The sequence below is a fragment of the Macaca fascicularis genome, chromosome 10 (genome assembly GCF_037993035.2).
Source record: "Macaca fascicularis isolate 582-1 chromosome 10, T2T-MFA8v1.1".
Lineage (NCBI taxonomy): Eukaryota > Metazoa > Chordata > Mammalia > Primates > Cercopithecidae > Macaca > Macaca fascicularis.
Genome location: NC_088384.1, coordinates 20,953,993 through 20,978,548, shown reverse-complemented (window position 1 = coordinate 20,978,548; position 24,556 = coordinate 20,953,993). Strand labels below are relative to the sequence as shown.

Sequence of the window (24,556 nt, the reverse complement as noted above, 5' to 3'; positions counted from 1 at the left end):
CAGAAAATCCAGGCTCATCCAAAATGATCACTCAGGGAGAGTTTTACTTAACTAATGTGTTTATCACTTTACAAAGTGATTCCCAGTGGTATTCCTTATCCGGTCTGCTCATCCAGGAGCATTTTCAAAGCTTCTGCATCAAGCCACTGTCATTCAAATGCACCTCCCCACTGGGTCACGTTGGGTCTCCCAGCTAATGGAAGTTCCCCTGTACAGGAGCTTGGCCAGGCGCAGTGTTTCATGCCAGTAATCCCAGCACTTTGGGAGGTCCAGGCGGGAGGATCACTTGAGGCCAGTAGTTTGGGACTAGCCTGGGTAACATAGCGAGACCCTGTCTCTACAAAAAATAAAATGAAAAATCAGCCTGATGTGGTGGCATGTGCCTGTACTCCCAGCTACTCAGGAAGCTGAGGTGGGAGGATCACTTGAGTCCAGGAGGTCAAGGCTGCAGTGAGCCAAGGTTGAACCACTGCACTTCAACCTGGGTGAGAGAGCAAAACTCTCTCTCAAAAATAAATAAATAAAATAAAATAAAATAAAAAATATCTCCCTATGGTTAAAAAACACTCACCTTCCATTTAATCCAGCATGTGTTAATTTATTAATAGCTCCTCATATGTACCAGGCATTCTTGTAGGTGCTAGAAATCATCAGTGAACAAAACTGACTCAAATCCTCTGCTTCCATGGAGCTTGTATTTGAATAGTCTTGAGGGTGGTGGTGGAGTAGGAAGAAAAGGAATCAGGTGAAACCCCTGGCTGCTGGAGTCTGACACCTCTGGCTGAAGGCAGGATGCCTCCTTTGGGCTTTATGGGGAAAACCTGGTTTGCACAGTATTTTCTCCGTGCAATCCTTTGGCCTCTGGAAATGCTGTCCACAGGCCTGGAAGGCTGTGTGTTTCCCTCTCTGCTGCAGTGAGGCTTCCTTTATGTGATGTGCATGGCCTCTGCGGTCAGATGGCTGGCTCTGTTTGGAATCTCAGCTCTGCCTTGCACAAGAAAGTCATTTTGCCCCACGGAGCTTCACCTTCCTCATCTGGAAACTGGGAATAATTGTAGTACCTACTTCAAAAAAACAAAACAAAACAAAAACCAAACCTACTTGCTCTGAGAACCCAGTAAGCTTGACAAGAACCTAGCCCAAGTCCTGGTGTCTCACAGTGAACGGGAAGGGGGTTGTGTTGGCAACTGTAATTGTTGTGCTGTACTTGAAGTTGACACATACAATTCAAGAGGCAGCCTGATGCTGGGGAGTGGGCCTTGGAATAAGAATCTAGAGGTGGGAGTTCAGTTTCTATGACTCCTCAGTTTGCTCTGAGACCCTGGGTAACATGCATCCCCCCCCTTTTTTTGAGACGAAGTTTCGCTCTTGTTGTCCAGGCTGGAGTGCAATGGCACGATCTTGGCTCACTGCAACCTCCCTCTCCCAGGTTCAAGCGATTCTCCTGCCTCAGCCTCCTGGGTAGTTGGCACTACAGGCGCCCATCACCACGCCTGGCTAATTTTTTTTTTTTTTTTTGTATTTTTAGTAGAGGTGAGGTTTCACCATGTTGGCTAGGCTGGTCTTGAACTCCTGATCTCAGGTGATCCACCTGCCTCAGCCTCCCAAAGTGCTGGGATTACAGGCATGAGCCACCACACTTGGCCCTTAAATCCCTTTTCTGAGGATTGGTGATCTGCTCTCTTCTCTCATATTCAGTTAATCCCTTAGGAGGAAGAAATTGGGTTGAGACAGATCTATATCCTCCAGGGGGCCTTGGAGCACCCCAAGCCAGCATGTGCCTGTTGGGAACCTGGTTGGGAGCAATGGTTGGTCACTGGGGCTCCAACAAGCCCTCCTCAGGTACTTCTAGGGGGCTGAGTGCACTTGCTCCACGAGAATGAAGTGGTCACTAGGAAGAATTGTTCCTTAGCTTTGTCATATTAGAGGGCTGGGAGGGCCTGATCCCCTGGAACCTGCCTTTCCAACCTGATTTCCTATACTTCTTCCCATGAGCCAGATCCCATGATTTCTCTCACTTCTTCAAACAGGCCCCTTGATTCTCCACCTTGGAACTAACTTTCTTCCTCCCTTCCTTCCTTCCTCCCTCCCTCCCTCCCTTTCCTCCTTCCTTTCTTGCTTCTGTTCTTCCTTTCTTCCATTCTTTCTTCCCTCCTTCCTTTACCCCCATCCCTCCCTCTATCCCCATCCCTCCCTCATCCCCTCCACTTCCCTCCCCTTCCTTCCATAGCCCAGGCTGGAGTACACTGGCATGATCATAGCTCACCACAGTCTTGAACTCCTGGCCTCAAGTGACCCTTCCACTTCAGCCTCCTGAGTAGCTAGGACTATAGGCATGTGCCACCAAGCCCCACTAATTTTTTTTTACTTCCTGTTGAGATGGGGGTCTCGTGTTGCCCAGGCTGGTCTTGAACTCCTGGCCTCAAGCAATCCTCCTGCCTGGGCCTCCCAAAGTGCTGGGAATACAGGTGTGCACCACTATGCTCGGCCCACCTCAGAATTTTTGATTCTACTGTTCACTGTGCAAGGAATATAGAGTTACCCTCATTTCTACCTGAGAAAGTCAGCTCAGACCCTTCGGGGCCTGCCCTGACATGAGCTCTGCCTTCATAGACTAGACTCTGTCCATCTCCCATCAGACAGGGAGCTTCCACCAGGCAGGGGATGGACACATCAGGAAAAGACAGGCTTGGATGGATAACCCTTTCTTTGTAAAAACTGCATTATGCGGAACCAACTATATTCTCTGGAGCTCTCAGGTAATGTCCATGGTGGTCCCCCTGATCCCACATTGCTTTGGAGATTCTGTATACTTCACTAAGGAATCACTGACTCCTCTGAAAGGTTTTCAAATAAAACCTGTCACTATCACTCTAAGCAGAGGTTGCTAATTACTAGTCCTCCTGGGGCCAATAGTGGGGCATTGATTTGATCAAACACTATGCTTCTCATGGTGATGAATTTAAGTACTTTGGATGTAGAATGCAAGCTGCAGTTAGCTGGAGCTCCCACCACTGCCATCTTCCTAAACCTAAGTGCATGTATTCTCTCTGGTCCCTGAAGGCATGTGAGTTAGTGATCACTCCAAAGTGTTAGAACAGGGTCAGATGTGGTGGCTCACGCCTATAATCCCAGCACTTTGAGAGGCCTAGGTGGGCAGATCACCTGAGGTCAGGAGTTCGAGACCAGCCTGGCTAACACAGTGAAACCCCCTCTCTACTAAAAATATAAAATTAGCCACGCCTAGTGGTGCATACCTGTAATTCCAGCTACTCGGGAGGCTGAGGCAGGAGAATTGCTTGAACCTGTGAGGCAGAGGTTGCAGATTGAACTATTATACTTCAGCCTGGGTGACAGAGCAAGACTCCATCTCAAAAAAAACAAAACGAAACAAAAACCAAAGTGTTAGAACAGCACTTCCTTTAAAATAATTAACTAGGCTCACGCCTGTAATCCCAGCACTTTGGGAGGCCAAGGCGGGCGGATCACGAGGTCAGGAGATCGAGACCATCCTGGCTAACATGGTGAAACCCCGTCTCTACTAAAAATACAAAAAAAATTAGTCTGGCCTGGTGGTGGGCACCTATAGTCCCAGCTACTCGGGAGGCTGAGGCAGGAGAATGGCATGAACCTGAGAGGCAGAGCTTACAGTGAGCCGAGATCACACCACTGCGCTCCAGCCTGGGCAACAGAGCGAGACTCCATCTCAAAACAAACGAACAAAAAATGAACTAGTTTTTTGGTTTTGTTTTTTATTTTTGAGACGGAGTGTTGCTTTTGTTGCCCAGGCTGGAGTGCAGTGGCATGATCTCGGCTCACTGCAACTTCCACCTCCTGGGTTCAAGCGATACTCCTGCCTCAGCCTCCTGAATCGCTTGGGATTACAGGCACCCACCACCACACCTGGCTAATTTTTGTAGTTTTTAGTAGAGATGGGGTTTTGCCATGTTAGCCAGGCTGGTCTCAAACTCCTGACCTCAGGTAATCCACCCGCCTTGGCCTGCCAAAGTGCTGGGATTACAGGTGTGGGCCACTTCCCTTGGCCAATTTTAAAGTTTTTAAAACTAGTTAGTTGGCCGTGCACGGTGGTTCACACCTGTAATTCCAGCACTTCGGGAGGCCGAGGCGGGTGTCACTTGAGGTCAGGAGTTTGAGACCTGCCTGGCAAACATGGCAAAACCCCATCTCTACTAAAAATACAAAAAATTAGCCGGGCATGCTGGTGGGTGCCTGTAATTCCAGCTACTCAGGAGGCTAGGGCAGGATAATCGCTTGAACCCAGGAGGCGGAGGTTGCAGTGAGCCGAGATCATGCCACTGTACTCCAGCCTGGGCAACAGAGTGAGACTCCGTCTCTAAAAAATTAAAAAAAATAAAATTCAGTGTAAAGAGTATTTAATAAAGGAAAACTCCCCTCGTCCTCTCCAAGGCCACCGCAATAACCATTTCTGTGTGTCCTTCCAGAAATGTTCTAAGAGCACAGGCCCTTAAGATGCCCTTTATGGGCTTCATAAATTATATGCAAAACTTTATTTTTATTTATTTATTTATTTGAGATGGAGTCTCGCTTTGTCACCCAGGCTGGAGTGCAATGGCCCTCTAACCACTAACCACTCAACTGCAAGGAGAACTAGAACAAAGACTTTATTCAGCAAATATTCATTGAGTTCCTGTCACATGCCAAGTCTTCTTCTAGGACCTGATGATACAGCAGTGAAAGAAATCTGACAAAAATTCCTGCCATCCTGGAGCTTACATTCTAATAACAGAAGATAGAAATAAACCAAATAAATCATTTAGAAGGTGAAAATGCTTTGGGGCAGGGTGCGGTGGCTCACGCCTGTAATCCCAGCACTTTGGGAGGCCAAGGTGGATGGATCACCTGAAGTTAGGAGTTTGAAACCAGCCTGGTCAACATGGTGAAACCCCATCTCTGCTATAAATACAAAAATGAGCTGGGCGTGGTGGCACGCACCTGTAATCCCAGCTACTCAGGAGGCTGAGACAGGAGAATCTCTTGAACCTGGGAGGTGGAGGTTGCAGTGAGCTGAGATTGTACCATTGCACTCCAGCCGGGGTGACAGAGCAAGACTCCGTTTAAAAAAAAAAAAAAAAAATTGGTGACAAATGCTTTGGAGAAAAAGAAAACAGTAATGAAAGCTTGGAGTTCCGTGTTGGAATGTTTCATTTTAGATGAGGATGAGTCACTGATGGATGAGAGATTTCAGCAGGTGCTTGGGCCAGGCGCAGTGGCTCACACCTGTAATCTTAGAATTTTGGGAGGCCAAGCCAGGCGCGGTGGCTCACGCCTGTAATCCCACCACTTTGGGAGGCCGAGGTGGGCAGATCACCTAAGGTTGGGAGTTCGAGACCAACCTGACCGACATGGAGAAACTCCGTCTCTACTAAAAATAAAAAATTAGCCCTGCGTGGTGGCACATGCCTGTAATCCCAGCTACTAGGGAAGCTGAGGCAGGAGAATCGCTTGAACCTGGGAGGTGGAGGTTGTGGTGAGCTGAAATCGCACCATTGCACTCTAGCCTGGGCAACGAGAACGAAACTGTGTCTCAAAAAAAAAAAAAAAAAGGGCCGGGCGCGGTAGCTCAAGCCTGTAATCCCAGCACTTTGGGAGGCTGAGACGGGTGGATCACGAGGTCAGGAGATCGAGACCATCCTGGCTAACACGGTGAAACCCCATCTCTACTAAAAAATACAAAAAAAAAAAAAATAGCCAGGCGAGGTGGTGGGCGCCTGTAGTCCCAGCTACTTGGGAAGCTGAGGCAGGAGAATGGCGTAAACCTGGGAGGCGGAGCTTGCAGTGAGTCAAGATCCGGCCACTGCACTCCAGCCTGGGCAACAGAGCAAGACTCCGTCTCAAAAAAAAAAAAAAAAAAAAAAAATTTGGGAGGCCAAGGCAGGCGGATCACTTGAGGTCAGGGGTTCAAGACCAGCCTGGTCAGTGTGGGTGGAACCCTGTCTTTACCAAAAATACAAAAACTAACCGGGCATGGTGGCCTGCACCTGTAGTCCCAGCTACTCTGGAGGCTGAGGCAGGAGAATCGCTTGAACCCGGGAAGCAGAGGTTGCAGTGAGCCGAGATCGTGCCACTGCATTCCAGCCTGGGTGACAGAGAGACTCCATCTCAAAAAAAAAAAAAAAACAAAACAATAAGTGCTTGGAATATGGAAAGAGGGTGAGAGCTGGTGTAATGGATTAAATGGGTGGAGACAGCAGCCAAGAACATTGTTACAGTGGAGTTCAGAGAAGTTGGGAGCCAGTGGCTTGAAAGAAGATAGGGAATCTTTGGGTTCAAAGCCAATAGGTCATGGTGGAGGGTGGCAGGAAGAAGTGGTAACTAAAATGAAGGATTTTAATTAACTGGGCATGATGGCGCGTGCCTGTAGTCGCAGCTACTCAGAAGCCTGAGGCACAAGAATCGCTTTTAACCCGGGAGACAGAGGCTGCAGTGAACCAAGATTGAGCCCCTGCACTCCAGCCTGGGTAACAGAGCAAGACTCCGTCTCAAAATACAATAAATAGGCTGGGAGCGCTGGCTCATACCTGTGATCCCAGCACTTTGGGAGGCCGAGGCAGGCGGATCACGAGGTCAGGAGATCGAGACCATCCTGGCTAACACGGTGAAAACCCGTCTCTACTAAAAATACAAAAAATTGGCCGGGCGCGGTGGCTCAAGCCTGTAATCCCAGCACTTTGGGAGGCCGAGACGGGCGGATCACGAGGTCAGGAGATCAAGACCATCCTGGCTAACACAGTGAAACCCCGTCTCTACTAAAAAATACAAAAAACTAGCCGGGTGAGGTGGTGGGCGCCTGTAGTCCCAGCTACACGGGAGGCTGAGGCAGGAGAATGGCGTGAACCCGGGAGGCGGGAGGCGGAGCTTGCAGTGAGGCGAGATCCGGCCACTGCACTCCAGCCCGGGCGACAGAGCGAGACTCCGTCTCAAAAAAACAAAAAAACAAAAAATTAGCTGAGCATAGTGGCACGTACCTGTAGTCCCAGCTACTCATGAGGCTGAGGCAGGAGAATTGCTTGAATCCGGGAAGTGGAGGTTGCAGTGAGCCAAGATCACGCCACTGCACTCCAGCCTGGGCTACAGAGTGAGACTTTGTCTTAAATAAATAAATAAATAAAGTTAAATTAGGCTGGGTGCGGTGGCTCATGCCTGTAATCCCAGCACTTTCGGAGGCTGAGGCAGGCAGATCACAAAGTCAAGACATCAAGACCATCAAGACCATCCTGGCCAACATAGCGAAACCCCATCCCTACTAAAAATACAAAAAATTAGGTGGGCATGGTGGTGTGTACCTGTAGTCCCAGCTACTTGGGAGGCTGAAGCAGGAGGATTGCTTGAACCTGGCAGGCAGAGGCTGCAGTGAGCTGAGATCACACCACTGCTCTCCAACCTGGCAACAGAGCAAGACTCTGTCTCAAAAAAAAAAAAAAAAAAAAAATTAAAGGATTTTTTCCAGCCTATAGCCAGAAAATGGCAGACCTGGGATTTGAAACTTCCAGACTTGTGCCTTTAGCTACATGCTGCCCTGACTCCCACTTAGGGCCAGTTCTGAAGTGGGGTATGGCTCAAGTCACCCCAGACCTTTCCTGGATAAAATGAGACACACACCAGCATCTACTTTTATATCTGTGGCCACAAGCTCGTAAGAGAACCTGTCTGGATTTTGGAATGAGGACTGGATGGCAGCTGGGAGACGTGAGTTTTTATCCAGTCAGTGATGTGACCTTGGACTCGGGCAGAAGGGGACAGTGGTATTAGACATCTCACAAGGCTAACCTCAGGTGGAAGTGATGGCTGTGAGCAGTTCTCCAAAACAAGGATCATCAGCTACTCCAGAGCCTTCCAGCCCAAGGGGACTTTGCTCCTTGCCATCTTTTAGCTTTTCCTTCTCCTGAGCCTCTCAGGGACAGTCTGGCAGGGTTTGTTTTGGGTGGGCAGGCACCTTGGGGTTGGAGGCTTAGGTCTAGATTCTTTTACTGCACAGGCGAGCAGGTTTTGGGACTAGAGAACCTTCTGTTTGAATCTTGGCTCCCCATTTGCCAGTGTGTATGTGTGTGTCTGGGCAGGCCTCTTTAGCTTTGTGAGCCTTGATTTCTTCTTGCATAAACATAGGGGTTATGAAACCAATCTTACAGGGTTGTTTTAAGGGTGGGAGGTGATGTATATAAAAGGCCTTCATTTGTAAAACAGAAGCATTTTATAGTAATTTTTTTTTTTTTTCTTTTTTTTTTTGAGATGGAGTTTTGCTCTTGTTGCCCAGGCTGGAGTGCAGTGGCACAATCTTGGCTCACTGTAACCGCCACCACCTGGGTTCAAGTGATTCTCCTCAGCCTCCTGAGTAGCTGGGATTACAGGCGTGCACCACCACAGGCAGCTAATTTTTTGTATTTTTAGTAGAGAGGGGGTTTCATCATGTTGGCCAGGCTGGTCTCAAACTCCTGATCTCAGGTGATCCACCCGCCTCAGCTTCCCAAAGTACAGGGATTACAGGTGTGAGCCACCTAGCCTGGACACTAATTTTCTCTTTTTTCTTGTTGTTTGTTTATTTTTGAGACCGAGTCTTGCTCTGTCACCCAGGCTGGAGTGCAGTGGTGGGACCTCAGCTCACTGCAACCTCTGCCTCCCACGTTCAAGTGATCTTCTCACCGCAGCCTCCCAAGTAGCTGGGACTACAGGTGTATGCCACCACACCTGGCTAAGTTTTGTATTTTTAGTAGAGACAGGGTTTCATTATGTTGGCCAGGCTGTTTACCATGTTGGCCCGGCCCAGAAACTTCACCTTTAAACAAAACAGTGTATAATAAAACCAATTTTGCCATAGGCTAATTGATATAAACAAGGGCTAAGTTCTTACTACATATTTCTTGCCACAAAAATATCACCAAACATCTAAATAAAGATCCAAAACACTTCTAATATTAAATATTAAAATAAATGTGAGCTATATATATGCTTAAGAAACATGAATAAAAAACAAGTAAGGTAATTATTTACCTGCTTATTCCAGTTGAGATTTGTGAGTGGCCAGAGCCTATCCCAGCAGCTCAGGGCACAAGGCAGGAGCCAAACATGGACAATATGCCATTCCATGGCAGGGCACACATATTCACATTCACTCAGACTGGGACCATTTAGACACACCAGTGAACCTAACACACATGTCTTTGGGATGTGGGAAGAAACCAGATTACCTGGAGAAAACCCACATAGACCTGGGGAGAACACGCAAACTCCACACAGACAGTGGCTCCCTGTTAGGAATTGATTTTTTTCTCATCAACATTATTATTAATATTACTATTATTTTTTGAGACAGAGTCTTACTCTATCACCAAGGCTGGAGTACAGGGGCGTGGTTCAGCTCACTGCAACCTCTGCCTTACAGGTTCAAGTGATTCTAGTGTCTCAGCCTCCCAAGCAGCTGGAATTACAAGCACATGCTACCACACCTGGCTAATTTTTGTATTTTTAGAAGAGAGCAGATTTCACCATGTTGGCCAGGCTGTTCTTGAACTCGTGACCTCAGGTGATCTGCCCACCTCGGCCTCCCAAAGTGCTGGGATTACAGGCGTGAGCCACCACGCCCGGCTTCTCATCAACATTATAACAAAAGGATGTTAAACAAAATGATGTGATTTGATGACCTGTTGTACTTACACAAACCTAGATGGGATAGCCTACTACACTCCGAAGCTATATGATGTAGTCTATTGCTCCTAGGTTACAAACCTGTATGGAAAGTTACTGTACTGAATACTGTAGGCAAATGTAATACAAAGGTAGGTATTTGTGTATCTAAACATATCTATAGATGGAAAAGGTGCAGTAAAAACACAGTATTATAATCTTATGAGACCACTGTCGAATCTTTGGTCTGTGGTTGACTGAAATGTCATGTGTATGTGACGGTACCATAGACTGGGAGACTATTATGATATACTGTAGACTTACTGACATAGACTGAGAAATTTATTTCTTGCAGTTCTGGAGGTCAGAAGTCCAAGGGCAAGGGCCTAGCCTGTTTAGTTTCTGGCGAGGTCTCTATTCCTGGCTTGCAGATGGCTGCCTTCTTGCTGTGTCCTCACTTGGGGATGAAGAGAGAGAGCAAGCTCTGTGGTGTTTCTTCTTTTCTTTTCTTTTTCAGACGGAGTCTCGCTCTGTCTCCCAGGCTGGAGTGCAGTGGCACTATCTCGGCTCACTACAACCTCTGCCTCCCGGGTTCAAACAATTCTCCTGCCTCAGTCACCTGAGTAGCTGGGACTGCAGGCGCATGCCTCCACCCCCAGCTAATTTTTCTATTTTTAGTAGAGACAGGGTTTCGACATGTTGGCCAGGCTGGTCTGAAACTCTTGACCTCAGGTGATCCACCCGCCTCGGCCTCCCAAAGTGCTGGGATTACAGGTGTGAGCCACCGCACCAGGCCTTTTTTTTTCTTTTCTTTTTTTTTTTTTTTTTTTTTCTGAGATGGAGTCTCACTCTGTCGCCCAGGCTGGCTCGGCTAACTGCAGGCTCCGCCTCCTGGGTTCACGCCATTCTCCTGCCTCAGCCTCCCGAGTAGCTGGGACTACAGGCGCCCGCCACCATGCCCGGTTAATTTTTTGTATTTTTAGTAGAGACAGGGTTTCACCATGTTAGCCAGGATGGTCTTGATCTCCTGACCTTATGATCCGCCAGCCTTGGCCTCCCAAAGTCCTGAGATTACAGGCGTGAGCCACCGCACCAGGCCATCTTTTTTTTTTTTTTTTTTTAATGAGAAGGAGTCTCTCTCTGTCGCCTAGGCTGGAGTGCAATGGCGTGATCTCAGCTCACTGCAACTTCCGCCCCCCTGGTTCAAGCGATTCTCCTGCCTCAGCCTCCCAAGTAGCTGGGATTTCAGGCACGCACCACCATGCCAGGCTAATTTTTGTATTTTAGTAGAGATGGGGGTCTTGCCTTGTCGGCCAGGCTGGTCTCAAAGTCCTGACCTCAAGTGATCTGCTTGCCTCAGCCTCCCAAAGTGCTGGGATTACAGGTGTGAGCCACTGCGCCTGGCCTCTTTTTATTTTGTTCTAACACTGAAATAACAGGAAACAATGGTGTTTCTTTTAATAAGGACATGAATCCTATTGGATTAGGGCCCTACTCCATAGCCTCATTTAACCTTAATTAACTTCCTTATTCCAAATACAGTCACACTGGGGGTTAGGGCTTCAACATACCGATTTTCAGGGGACAACATTTAGTCCACAGATCAGTGTTTTCTAAAACACGATCTATGTTCCATATTCCCCAATTGTCCCCAAGATGGATTATTATTATTTATTATTATTATTTTTGAGACGGAGTTTCACTCTTGTTGCCCAGGCTGGAGTGCAATGGCACGATCTCGGCTGATCACAACCTCTGCCTCCCGGGTTGAAGCGATTCTCTTGCCTCGGCCTCCCAAGTAGCTGGGATTACAGGCATGCACCACTATGCCCAGCTAATTTTTTGTATTTTTAGTAGAGATGGGATTTCTCCATGTTGGTCAGGCTGGTCTTGAACTCCCAACCTCAGGTGATTCACCCGCCTTGGCCTCCCAAAGTGTTGGGATTACAGGTGTGAGCCAACATACCCAGCCTTTTTTTTTTAGATGAAGTTTCACTCTTATTGCCCAGGCTGGAGTGCAGTGGTGCGATCTTGGCTCACTGTAACCTCCACCTCCTGGGTTCAAGTGATTCTCCTGCCTCAGCCTCCCAAGTAGCTGGGATTACAGGCATGTGCCACCACGCTAGGCTAATTTTTGTATTTTTAGTGGAGACAAGGTTTTGCTATGTTGACCAGGCTGGTCTCGAACTCCTGACCTCAGGTGATCCACCTGCTTCAGCCTCCTGAAGTGCCAGGATTACAGGTATGGGCCACCATGCCCAGCAGTATTCTTTTTTAATGGTTTGTTTGAATTAGGATTAAAATAAAGTTCACACACTGTATCTGGTGATAACATTTTCCAATTCACTTCCTTTTCCTAGGCCATGCATTTATTGAATAAAGCTTGTCGTTAGGATGTAGATTTTTCTATTTTCGGATTTGACTGATTGACTCCTTGGGTCATTTAGCATGTCCCTCTGTCTCCTGCATTTTAAAAGTACTGTTCAAACTAAAAACTAAACAGATTTAGTTTTTTTGAAAGGAGGGAGGTGGCATAAAAGTAATCATAGGTGGTGCTGTTTTTCCTACTTGGTCAAATGGGGAGGCACACAATATCCTGTTGTACTTTTGGTGATGCTAAGATCAACAGGTAGAATCAGCTGATGTCAGCCTGATCCTTTATGAAGTTCCTCATCAACCCCATTACTTAGTAACTATCGGTGATTATTTGGTCCATCACAGTATTTCATCAGGAGTTGGCAAATATCATTTTTTTCTAGTTCTTTAATTCCTTCCACATTTATTATTCTTATTTTTTATTATTATTATTATTTTTTGAGACAGGGCCTTGATCTGCCACCCAGGCTGGAGTGCAATGGCATGATCTTAGCTCACTGCAACCTCCACCTTCCAGGCTCACGTGATCCTCTCACTTTAGCCTCCTGAGTAGCTGGGACCACAGGCACACACCACCATGCCCAGCTAATTTTGGTATTTTTTGTAGAGATGGGGTTTCACTATGTTGCTCAGGCTGGTCTCAAATGCCTGGACTCAAGCAATTCACCTGCCTTGGCCTCCCAAAGTGGTGGGATTACAGGCATGAGCCACTGCACCTGGCCTCCTTCTGCATTTATTAGCTAATTATTTATTTATTTTTTCCTTTGTAGAGATGGGTTGTCACTGTGTTGCCCAGGCTGGTTTCAAACTCCTAGGCTCAAGGGATCCAGCTGCCTTGGCCTCCCAGTGTTGAGATTACAGGCGTGAGTCACTGCACCTGGTCTAGCTAATTCTTCTATACACATTTTTCCTTCATGAACTCTTTGTTACTATGAGATAGTTTGTAAAACAAGGATAGGATACAGACTTAATTCTTTCCCTTTATCAATTTTCAGAATAATCAATTGGTACTGTGGTAACCCCCACATATGACCAATAGGTGGGTTTTTGTTTTAGTGGGGTTTTTGTGTGTGTGTGTGTAACTTTAGGAATTTATGCATTTAATTTATGGATTTTAATATAGTTGATGTTTCAGCCCATTGCAATCATTATTCTTTTTGCTCGTATTCTTCCACCTTGGCCACTGTGAGCCCCTTTAAGTTGGCCCCTGAGTGCTTTTGACACAACAGTGGTGTTGAATAGCCTTTTCACTTTCTGGCATGACAAAATGTCCCAGGCAGGCTCATCTTGCATATTTCCTGCCCCGGACTTGTAGTTGGTAAAAAAAATCTCCTTTGGGCTGGGCGCAGTGGCTCAAGCCTATGATCCTAGCACTTTAGGAGGCCAAGGTGAGTGGATTACCTGAGGTCAGGAGTTCAAGACCAGCCTGGCCAACATGGTGAAACCCCATCTCTACTAAAAATACAAAAAATTAGCCAGGTGCAGTGGTGTACACCTGTAATCCCAGCTACTCGGGAGGCTGAGGCAGGAGAATTGCTCGAACCCGGGAGGCAGAGGTTGCAGTGAGCCGAGATCGGGCCACTGCACTCCAATCTGGGTGACAGAGCAAATACACAAATAAATGCATATATAAATAAAATTTTAAAAATCTCCTTTGTCCCCAGGAGTCCTTCTTTCTGCAGGCTAAAGAGCATTCCTCGCAGTGTGGTGCCCACTCATCTCCCGTCTTACTCTTCCAAATATGATGAGCTATTTATCACTTCCCAGACAAGCTGTTCTTTCCCAACATAGGACTTACAGTACGCTGGTTCCTTCACCTTGAATGCCCTTTCACTCCTTATCCCTTGGACTCAGTGCAAATGTTGTCCCTTCTGTGACTCCTTCTTCACTCGCTCTGGCAGAACTGAAAAAGATGGCAGGCCCTGTCATCTTTGAAAGCTTAGCAATTTATTGCAGCAGTCAAAACATATCCTTAAGTATTTGTTTACTAGACAGCTTCCTTCCTTAAGGGTTGCAGACACATCTGATGCATACATAGCAGGCACTGAGCTTTGCCCATTGTGGTTATTTCCCAAGCTTGTCAACCTTGTACTGATCTTCTGCTCTGGCCTCTGTTTAGTTCATTTCACCAAATATTTCATAGAGAACCCTCTAGTACATAACTAGAGAATATTTACTGAGAACTTACTATGTCAAATATGCTTTATACACATGATTTCATTACAACCTGAGAGGTAGTTGTTATTACCCTCATTTTACAGATGAGCAAGTGGAAGCTCAGCGGGGTCACTGAAGGACCCACAGCAAGGGAGTGGCCGAACTGGAATTTCTTTAGTGGGTCTGACTCACAAAGCCCTAGATGTTCCCTCTACATCACTGTCCACCAAAATGTGCTCCATGATCCACCCACATGCAAAACCTCTGGGAAATCATTAAAATGCATGTTCCCAGCCAGGCGTGGTACCTCATACCTGTAATCCTAACACTTTGGGAGGCCGAGGCAGGTGGATCACCTGAGGTCAGGAGTTCGAGACTAGCCTGGCCAACATGGCAAAAACCCATTTCTACTAAAAATACAAAAATTATCTGGGCCTGAGGGTGCACGCCTGTAATCCCAGCTACTTGGGAGGCTGAGGCACGAGAATCACTTGAACCCAGGAGGCAGAGGTTGTAGTGAGCCGAGATCGCGCCACTGCTCACCAGCCTGGACAACAGAGCAAGACTCCATCTCAAAATAAATGAATAAATAAATAATAAAATGCATGTTCCTGGCTGGAGGAGGTGGCTCATGCCTGTAATCCCAACACCTTGGGAGGCCAAGACAGGAGGATTCCCTGAGCCCAGGAGTTCGAGACCAGTCTGGGCAACATAGGGAGACTCCATCTCTACAAATTTTTTTTTTTTAATTAGCCGGGTGTGGTGGCACATGCCTGTAGTCCCACCTAGTCTGGAGGCTGAGGTGGGAGGACCACTTGACCCCTGAATGTCAAGGCTGCAGTGAGCCATGATTGCACCACTGCACTCCAGACTAGGTGACAGAGGCAGACACTGTCTCAAGAAAAGTAAAAGAAAGAAAGAAAGAAAAAAAAGCATGTTCCTGGATTCCACCTCTGATTTACTGGGGATGGAAAAGCGAATTTCTTTTTCTTTTGTTTTTTACTAAGATGGAGTTTCGCACTGTTGCCCAGGCTGGAGTGCAATGTTGTGATCTCCGCTCACTGCAACCTCTGCCTCCTGGGTTCATGTGATTCTCCTGCCTCAGCCTCCCAAGTAGCTGGGATTACAGGCACACACCACCACACCCAGCTAATTTTCTGTATTTTTAGTAGAGACAGGGTTTCATTATGTTGGCCAGACTGGTCTCGAACTCCTGACCTCATGATCTGCCACCTCGGCCTCCCAAAGTGCTGGGATTATAGGCATGAGCCACCGTGCCCAGCCCTGGAAAAGCGAATTTCTAATAAACCTCTCTAGGGTGATTTTAACAATTATTATCATTATTTTGAATAGGTGAAACATACACACAGTGAAACATACACAGTAAAACATACAAAAGGTTCAAAGCGTAAGTGAAAAGCAAGCATTCCACCTCATTTCTCAGTTGTCCAGTTCTGTCCCCCACTGTACTCCAGAGGCAATCACTTTTCCTTGGGGTGACTCAGCACACTGAAGTTTGAGGGTCACCGTCATACATACGGGATAGACCAAGATGGGCGGTTCTCTGCACTCCAGAGCTCACACCAAAATTGCAGATAAGACCACCATTCAAAGACAAGTGCCTGAGGAAGGTCTCAAAGTCACCAGCAAAGATGCCAGGGGCTCCTGTTCAGTGCATGTCTACACCTCCTATTTCTAGGACCTTCCAATCCGCTTCCTTCTGGGGACCACTTCACGTAGGAGGCAGTCCTTACACAGGTCATCTTGTCACAAGCAAAGATCAGGAAAGGATAGGTGGGTAAGGGGAGAGTAAGACATGATGATGAACTAAGGGGAGTCTGCAGAGAGGTCTAAGCTGGAAAGGTCTGGACAGAAACCCAATATTCAGTCTTTCCATTTGTATTTCTGATTATTTGTAGTAACCATAAACTTCAGACAGGGTTTCACCGTGTTAGCCAGGATGGTCTCGATCTCCAGACCTTGTGATCTGCCCTCCTCGGCCTCCCAAAGTGCTGGGATTACAGGCCTGAGCCACCGCGCCCGCCGGCCGAATAGATTCTTCAGAAAAAAAATCACTGATGGCAGGGCACAGTGCCTCACGCCTGTAATCCTAGCACTTTGGGAGGCTGAGGCGGGAGGATCACCTGAGGCCAGGAGTTGAAGACCAGCCTAACCAACATGGTGAAACCCGGTTTCTACTAAAAATACAAAAATTAGCCGGGCGTTGTGCGGGCCCTTGAATCCCAGCTACTAGGGAGGCCGAGGCAGGAGAATCACTTGAACCTGGGAAGAAGAGGCTACAGTGAACCAAGATCACGCCACTGCATTCCAGCCTGGGCTACTGAGTGAGACTCAGTCTCAAAAAAAAAAAAAAAAAAAAAAAAAAAAAGGCGTGGGGTGGGGCGAAATTCGCTGATGTTTTAACCATTCTGGGGTCACAGCCTCCTTTGGGAATCCCATGAAAATTATGGACCTACTCTGGAAAAAGGCACAAACAGGTAAACCTCCACAACTACTGCGGAAGCCTCACAGACTGCCAGCCTACCCAGGGATCCCAGGAGGTCCAAGTTAAGAACCCCACTTTGAGATGTTTCTTGTACTAAGAAGCTTGGTTTACAAAAAGTCTTCCCATATTTGTTTAGAGAACCCCAACGATGTCGCCACTTGCAGCGAAGCGCCCTAGCATGAACCGTAGTCCAGTTGGCTCAGGAGGTGGAGGCGGTGGTGGAGGCGGCTGGGGGCCTCCGCTTCTGGTGGCCGCAGGAGCAACCCACAGACAGGTAATGGCTGCCATGGGGGGCGGGGGCGTCGTCCTTAGCTTTTAGCGCCACCCGGCTGGCCCCTGTGCTTCGTGCGCATTTCATGGCCTCTGGGTGCCGTACCTGCTTCCCGCCTGGCTTTCCTGGGTGGCGGAGAGCGAACCCATCCCAGCCCGGATTGGGGGAGGGGGCGTCGGCGCAGGGTCCCGTGGGCAGAGCTGCGCTGGGAGCCGACGGGCTCCGCATTCATCATTGTTCCTCCAGCGCCTGGCACGGGCTGGGCCGCAGCAGGGACCGTGGCCTGAAGCGCGCCATCCCCTTCGCGTCGCCTGCCCGCCCGCCGAGCTCGCCGCCCACAGGTGTTTCCAGGGCTCCTTCCACCCGCCGGACAGAGGGAGGACCTAGAAGCCCAACCTGGCCCGCTGCTGGCCGAGAGCACAACAGCCGGCGGGCGCTGGCGGGCGCGGGGCGCACGGGGCCGCGGAGGGACCCGCGCGCGCCCCCGTCTCGTGCCGCGCGCACGTGACTGCGCCCCCGGCCTGCCCCCCGCCCCCACTGGCCGCTCGGCCGCGCGCGGGTCGGTCGGCTCTATGGGGAAAGCGGCCGCTCCGAGCCGAGGCGGCGGCTGTGGCGGCCGCTCCCGCGGGCTCTCGTCGCTGTTCACGGTTGTCCCCTGCCTGTCGTGCCACACGGCGGCGCCGGGCATGAGCGCTTCCACGTCCGGCTCCGGGCCGGAGCCCAAGCCCCAGCCCCAGCCCGTGCCCGAACCGGAGCGGGGACCGCTGTCAGAACAGGTGTCAGAGGCAGTTTCGGAGGCAGTGCCAAGATCGGAGCCTGTGTCCGAGACGACGTCTGAGCCGGAACCAGGGGCTGGGCAGGCATCGGAACTGCTGCAGGGGTCGCGGCCAGGGTCAGAGTCAAGTTCAGGTGTAGGGGCTGGGCCCTTCGCTAAGGCCGCATCAGAGCCGCTCTCCCGATCGGTGGGGAGCGCGCCCTTTCTCAGACCCGAGTCGGGATCGCTGCCAGCGTTAAAGCCCCTGCCTCTTCTGCGATCAGGACAGGCGAAGACTCCTCTTGGGGTTCCAATGTCGGGGACTGGCACGACCTCCAGTGCCCCACTGGCCTTACTGCCTCTGGACAGCTTCGAGGGCTGGCTCCTCAAGTGGACCAACTATCTGAAGGGCTACCAGCGCCGCTGGTTCGTGCTGGGCAATGGTTTGCTCTCTTACTACAGGTATGGCAGCGCCAGGGTGGGACATGGGGATTGGAGGGTGATGATGCTGCAGGGATGGTGATGGAGGGCCTCCAGGGTTGGGGGACACTGCCGCTAGTCTAGAGATGTTTAGGGGCGTGCATTCCAGCAGGACAAGGCACACTTCTGGCCCGCCGCCAAGGGCTGGGGGCCCTGACCTCTGGCAAGGGTGAATGTAATCTGTGGACATGACCTCTGGCAAACTTGGATTTTTGGGCAAGTGGGGAGGTGGAGTAAGGGAGTGATCTGGGGCCTCAGTTCTCTCCTGCCTGGCAGTTGTGGGGCTTGGGGCAGCTAGCTAGAGTCAGCCCTTCAAAGTCCTTGCCCTTTCTGGTTCGGGAGCTAACTTCATTGTGTGTTTGGGATTGAGGGAGACAGTCACCTTGTTCAGTCCTTAGGACCCACACGCTTAGGAAGGGCTGCTTATTCTTCCCGCCTGGGGCAGTTACTCCCACCTTTCCTGATGCCTCTGGTTGCCAGGCCTTGGGCTGGGCACCACAGACTCACAGATGTATTGGACAGGGCTCCTGGCCTTCAGGAGTCCATCTTGGTGTTTTGCGGAGAACCAGGAGGTGTTTTGCTGCCCTCCTTTCTTATTCCAGAACCAGCATGGGATTCAAAATTGAAGTCCAGCAGTGAGAGAGCTAACATTGTCTTCCCACTGAAAGTGGTTGAAAGGAGGAGGTTAGTGAAGCCTCCCTTTGCTTTCTTACTGGCTCTTCCCTGAGTCTGCTTCCTGGGGATGGTTGGTTTAAGCCTTGAGAACTCAGATCAGTCTATGCCAGTGGTTCTCAAACCTGAGTGTGCATCAGCATTCCCTGAAGAGCTTGTTGGAACACAAAGTGCTGGGCCTCCCCACTGAGTTTCTGATTCAGTGGGCCTAGGGGAATGGCCTGAGATTCGGCTTTTCTAATAACTTCCCAGGCGTGGCCGGTGATGCTGGTCCAGTACCACACTCTGAGAAGCACTGTTTCACTGTTGCACACAGAAGGACCTTGACTTGCTGTTGCTGAAATTCAGGTCACTTCATTCACTTCATTCAGCCAACAGTATCCCTTCAAGTCACCCACTACAGGGTTTTGTTTTCTGTTGTTTTTGTTTTTGAGATGGAGTCTTGCTCTGTCGCCCAGGCTGGAATACAGTGGCACAATCTTGGCTCACTGCTACCTCCGCCCCCCAGGTTCAAGCAATTCTCCTGCCTCAGTCTCCCGAGTAGCTGGGATTACAGGCTCACGCCACCATGCACAGCTAATTTTTGTATTTTTAGTAGAAGCGGGGTTTCACCATGTTGGCCAGGATGGTCTTGATCTCTTGACCTCATGACCTGCCCATCTCGGCCTCTCAAATCTTCTTTTCTTAAAATAACATGTGTAGACAGTTGACATTTCAGAGTAATCTCAAATGTGTAGATTCTCTGGGTAACTAAGAAAAATTCTTACTGCTTGCTGATAATGTTGTGAAGATAAATGCTAGTTCTGGGGGGAGGAGGGAGTAAGAACAAGCTTCTTGTGTGTGTGCGTGTACAGTCCAGCTCTGCAATTTCCTCTTCAGACTTTTCGAGATTCTAAGGTGGTTCAAATTGTTGCTGACCTCACCCAGGTAGAATGAACGATTCCTGACATTTATAGGACCCTGTGCCTTCACTGCATTCCATGCAAGGCTGGCCAGGAAAGGGGAACTGAGGCTGAATGAATGAACCTCAGTGGCCTCCCCAGAGGCAGCCAGCTTGCAGGCTGAGTGTCCGAACGCCACCAGAGATGAGTTTATGTGCCGAAAAGGCCCATTTGAGGTGCAGCTGGAATTGCCACTTGAGATGTTTGACGCTGCTCTCCTGTCCCCGCTTCTGATCTGAATCCCCCCCTTCCAGAACAGGCCATCCTGCCAGCTGGGATCAAGGACTGAGCATCCTCCAGGTCTGTCATGTAACCCTGAGAGCAGCAGGGTGGGTTTTCAGTTGCGCCATCTGTGCCCAGCGCCGTGCATGTGTGTTATCTCCTCCAGCCCTCTCCAGACACCCAGCTCTCAGCAGTTGGCCAAATGGGTGTGGCTGGGGATAGAGGTGAGATTAGGGTACTCGTGAGTTGGAAACAGAGTGAAATAATTTTTAAATTCATGATCTCTTTTCCTTGGGGGCGAGTAGAGTCAGGCTTACCTGCTGGGCAATGTGGCTGGTGAAGAAGGAATCAGAGCCATTTCTCTGCTGGCTCCCCTTTCGGAAAGACCACTCTCAACGTTTCAATTTTTTAATTTTTTTTTTTTTTTTTAAAGACAGAGTCTTGCTCTGTCACCAGGCTGGAGTGCAGTGGCATGATCTCAGCAAACTGCAGTCTCCGCCTTCTGGGTTCAAGCAATTTCCCTGCCTCGGCCTCCTGAGTAGCTGGGACTACAGGCGCGCACCACCACACCTGGCTAATTTTTTGTGTTTTAGTAGAGACAGGGTTTCACCATGTTGGCCAGGATGGTCTCAAACTCCTGACTTCGTGATCTGCCCGCCTTGGCTTCCAAAGTGCTGGGATTATAGGCATGAGCCACCGTACCTGGCCAACTTTTAAATTTTTAACTAAGTGAAGCCTGGTGTTTGGAGAAAATGTGGGCAACTATTTCTTGTGCCCCCTGCCATCCCATCCCACCTTCTGGCCTCCCCTCCTCCAGGATAGCCACCATTCCAAATCCTGGTCACCATCCACTTTTCTCCGCATTTTATTTAATTTTATCTCATCTAGGTGTAATTTTTAAGAACCCATATTTTTCATTGCAATTTTTTTTTTTTTTTTTTTTTAGACAGAGTGTTGTTCTGTTGCCCAGGCTGGAGTGCAGTGGCCTGATCTTGGCTTACTACACTCTCCCACTCCCAGGTTCCAGTGATTCTCATGCCTCAGCCTCCTGAGTAGCTGGGATCACAGGCGAACGCTACTGTGCCCAGCTAATTTTTTGTGTGTTTTTAGTAGACACGGGGTTTCATTATGTTGGCCAGGCTGGTCTCAAACTCCTGGCCTCAAGGATCCACCCTCCTCAGCCTCCCAAACTGCTGGGATTACAGGCATGAGCCACTGCGCCTGGCTATGCAGTCATCTTTAACCATATTTTAAAAAGGGTTTCTAATATATAGAGTATGTTATTTTTGCAGGACTTATTTTGACTATTGTATAAAGCCCAGGGTGCAAATGTGGCACCTTTTACTTATGCATATTCCTGACGATGGGTCACTACAAACATTCTTGTATGTGTGCAGGAATTTCTCTTGGGTATAATTTCTGGGTTGTAGAGAATTGTGAATGTTCATCTTACATAATGCCAAACTGTTTCCCAAAGCAGTTGCACAAATTTATATTCCCACCGGTAACAAAAAAGAGATTCTGTGGATCCTTATCCTTTGCAACACTTGATATTGTTAGTATTGATTTTGCCATTCGAATAGGAACTATGATCGCTCATTGTGGTCCTGACCTGCATTTCCATTTCCATTATTTTTACCTTAATAGCGAAAGAATGGGGGTTTGGATTAAAATTTCTCCTTTCAATGTGACTTCCTCGGGTACACTTCTGCCCTGGATTTTGCTCGAGAAGCTCATTTGATTGCTTAAGTATATTCTAAGGAAGAAAGCACATTTTACCAATAGTTGGGCTTAGTGACATTCATATTATTAGGAATTTTTTAAAATGCTCTTTATAAATATCACGTGTAAAAAGTGTTTCTATGAGATATTGATAATTGTTGGCAGATTTTTACTTCTTTCTGACAGTATATATTAGAATATATCTTATTTATATTGGAATATAAATAAGACAGAACACAAGATTCTTCTTTTTTTTTTTTTTATTGAGATGGAGTCTCATTCTGTCGCCCAGGCTGGAGTGCAGTGGCACGATCTCAGCTTGCTGTGACCTCTGCCTCCCAGGTTCAAGCAATTCTCCTGCCACAGCCTCCCGAGTAGCTGGGATTACAGAGGCATGCCAGCACACCCAGCTAATTTTTTTTTTGTATTTTTAGTAGAGACAGGGTTTCACCGTGTTGGCCAGGCTAGTCTCGAACTCCTGACCTCGTGATCCGCTCGCCTTGGCCTCCCAAAGTGCTGGAATAACAGGTGTGAGCCACCGAGCCCAGCCTAGAAGGCAAGATTCTTATTCCATTACTTGGCATTCTTAATTATATGCTTATTTGGATACTAACAAGGAGAATATAGGAATATGGTTTTTTGTTCAATGTTGGCTTTTTTTTTTTTTTTAATTGCAGGAAGTTCCCTTTGAAAAAATTTATCCCTAGTTCTTATCTCACAGGAAACATGTGAGTCCATAAAATTAGAGAAGAATTCCTAAATGATACAGAATTTTCAAAGGTATTGTCATCAGCAAGTTTTTACAGAGAAGGTGTTCCAAACATAATTTTTATCTACATTAATGACAACAATTATTAGGTTAGACAAACTTCTGTTTTGTTGTATGCCAGTTGTCTGCTTGGTGACATTATAAATGACATTTATTTCTCAGGAAATGATTTCAAACAGAAGCATTTTAAATTATTTATTTATTGTTCATACTGATCTATGCTTAGTAATGGCTAAGCCAGTTAGCAAGGAATGCCTCCCAGAAATTAGCCTGGGTCTATAAGAAAGATAGCTGCAGTCAAGTGAAAATAAATTTTGAAAGTCCTTGACTGGGCACAGTGGCTCATGTCTGTAATCCCAGCACTTTGGGAGACCGAGGCAGGTGGCTCACCTGAGGTCAGGAGTTTGAGATCAGCTTAACTAACATGGTGAAACGCCATCTTTAGTAAATAATAAAAAAAAAAAATTTAGCTAGGCGTAGTGACGCATGCCTGTAATCCCAGCTACTCAGGAGGCTGAGGCAGGAGAATCTCTTGAACCTAGGAGGCAGAGGTTGTAGTGAGCTGAGTGCTATTGCACTCCAGCCTGGGCAACAAGAGTGAAACTACGTCTCAAAACAAGAAAAAAAAAGAAATCCTTTGGCTGAGGAAGACCACTGAACACTTGGTGAGCTGCACCCATTTTGGGACAGTGGCCAGGTAACAGAAGATGTAGCACCAAGACATTGTTGCCTCTGGGATAGACTGTGTACTCACCCTTCTCACGAACTCAGTTCCCAAAAGCCAACCGCTGTGAAAACTGGGCATCGAGAAATATTGTACTGTTTTCTTTTTTTTTCTTTTTTCTTTTTTGTTATTATACTTTAAGTTCTAGGGTACATGTGCATAACGTGCAGGTTTGTTACATATGTATACTTGTGCCATGTTGGTGTGCTGCACCCATCAACTCGTCAGCACCCATCAACTCGTCATTTACATCAGGTATAACTCCCAATGCCATCCCTCCCCTCCTCCCCATAATAGGCCCCGGTATGTGATGTTCCCCTTCCCGAGTCCAAGTGATCTCATTGTTCAATTCCCACCTATGAGTGAGAACATGCAGTGTTTGATTTTCTGTTCTTGTGATAGTTTGTTGAGAATGATGGTTTCCAGCTGCATCCATGTCCCTACAAAGGACACAAACTCATCCTTTTTTATGGCTGCATAGTATTCCATGGTGTATATGTGCCACATTTTCTTAATCCAGTCTGTCACTGATGGACATTTGGATTGATTCCAAGTCTTTGCTATTGTGAATAATGCCTCAATAAACATACGTGTGCATGTGTCTTTACAGCAGCATGATTTGTGGTCCTTTGGGTATATACCCAGTAATGGGATGGCTGGGTCAAATGGTATTTCTAGTTCTAGATCCTTGAGGAATCGCCACACTGTTTTCCACAGTCGTTGAACTAGTTTACAATCCCACCAACAGTGTAAAAGTGTTCCTATTTCTCCACATCCTCTCCAGCACCTATTGTTTCCTGACTTTTTAATGATTGCCATTCTAACTGGTGTGAGATGGTATCTCATTGTGGTTTTGATTTGCATTTCTCTGATGGCCAGTGATGACGAGCAACTACTGTTTTCAATGTCAATTTTGATAATACTCAAAGGCTGGAGATGGAAAAGTCCATCCAGTTGCAAAGTGTCCCTGAAAACATGAAGTTGAGGGTGCAAGTGTGCAGGGTTAGTTCTCACATAATGGGCTGGATACCCCAGGAGGTAGCTTTATTGAATTCAGCTTGAATTTGAAATTATTATTCAGTGTTACATACTCTGAGACTGTTAGGAGGTCGAAAAGGAATGCACAGGTTGATCATGTGTGAGTATTTGAAGTATATTTTCTTAGCATTTAGCACAGAGTTGTTGCAAAGAGGTGATAAATGGACTAGCAGCATATTTTAGAGGAGCACAGTGCACACCAACATTCTCAGCAAGTTCTAGTGACATGAATTGTCATTTTCCCCACCAAACTTGCCTCCCCCT

The 24,556-nt window shown here is 47.8% G+C and overlaps 1 protein-coding gene and 2 long non-coding RNA genes across 14 annotated transcripts in view; 1 reads left to right on the top strand and 2 right to left on the bottom strand.

Moving 5' to 3' along the window:
• Positions 1-577: 577 nt before the first annotated feature.
• On the bottom strand, positions 578-3,372 carry LOC141407852 (uncharacterized). The gene is made up of 2 exons (XR_012418840.1): positions 3,258-3,372; positions 578-1,061 (listed from the first exon to the last, which is right to left on the bottom strand). It is a non-coding gene; the product is annotated as an uncharacterized lncRNA (long non-coding RNA).
• Positions 3,373-7,007: 3,635 nt separating this feature from the next.
• Positions 7,008-15,759, bottom strand: LOC123567205 (uncharacterized). The gene is made up of 3 exons (XR_006690063.3): positions 15,626-15,759; positions 13,835-13,939; positions 7,008-7,129 (listed from the first exon to the last, which is right to left on the bottom strand). It is a non-coding gene; the product is annotated as an uncharacterized lncRNA (long non-coding RNA).
• Positions 15,760-16,604: 845 nt separating this feature from the next.
• OSBP2 (oxysterol binding protein 2) overlaps positions 16,605-24,556 on the top strand; it is a 219,976-nt gene continuing 212,024 nt past the window's right edge. For 5 of the 12 annotated variants that reach the window (XM_074003981.1, XM_074003973.1, XM_074003972.1 and 2 more), the window contains exon 1: positions 17,526-18,186. Coding sequence is in view for 5 of the 12 variants with exons in the window: in XM_074003973.1 (XP_073860074.1) it covers positions 18,165-18,186 (22 nt within the window). In the remaining 7 variants the exon portion in view is untranslated. Of the gene's footprint in view, positions 16,692-16,835; positions 16,974-17,044; positions 18,187-24,556 lie in introns of those variants that run through there. The other 7 variants (XM_005567581.5, XM_045363800.3, XM_045363799.3 and 4 more) reach the window with 4 other exon arrangements.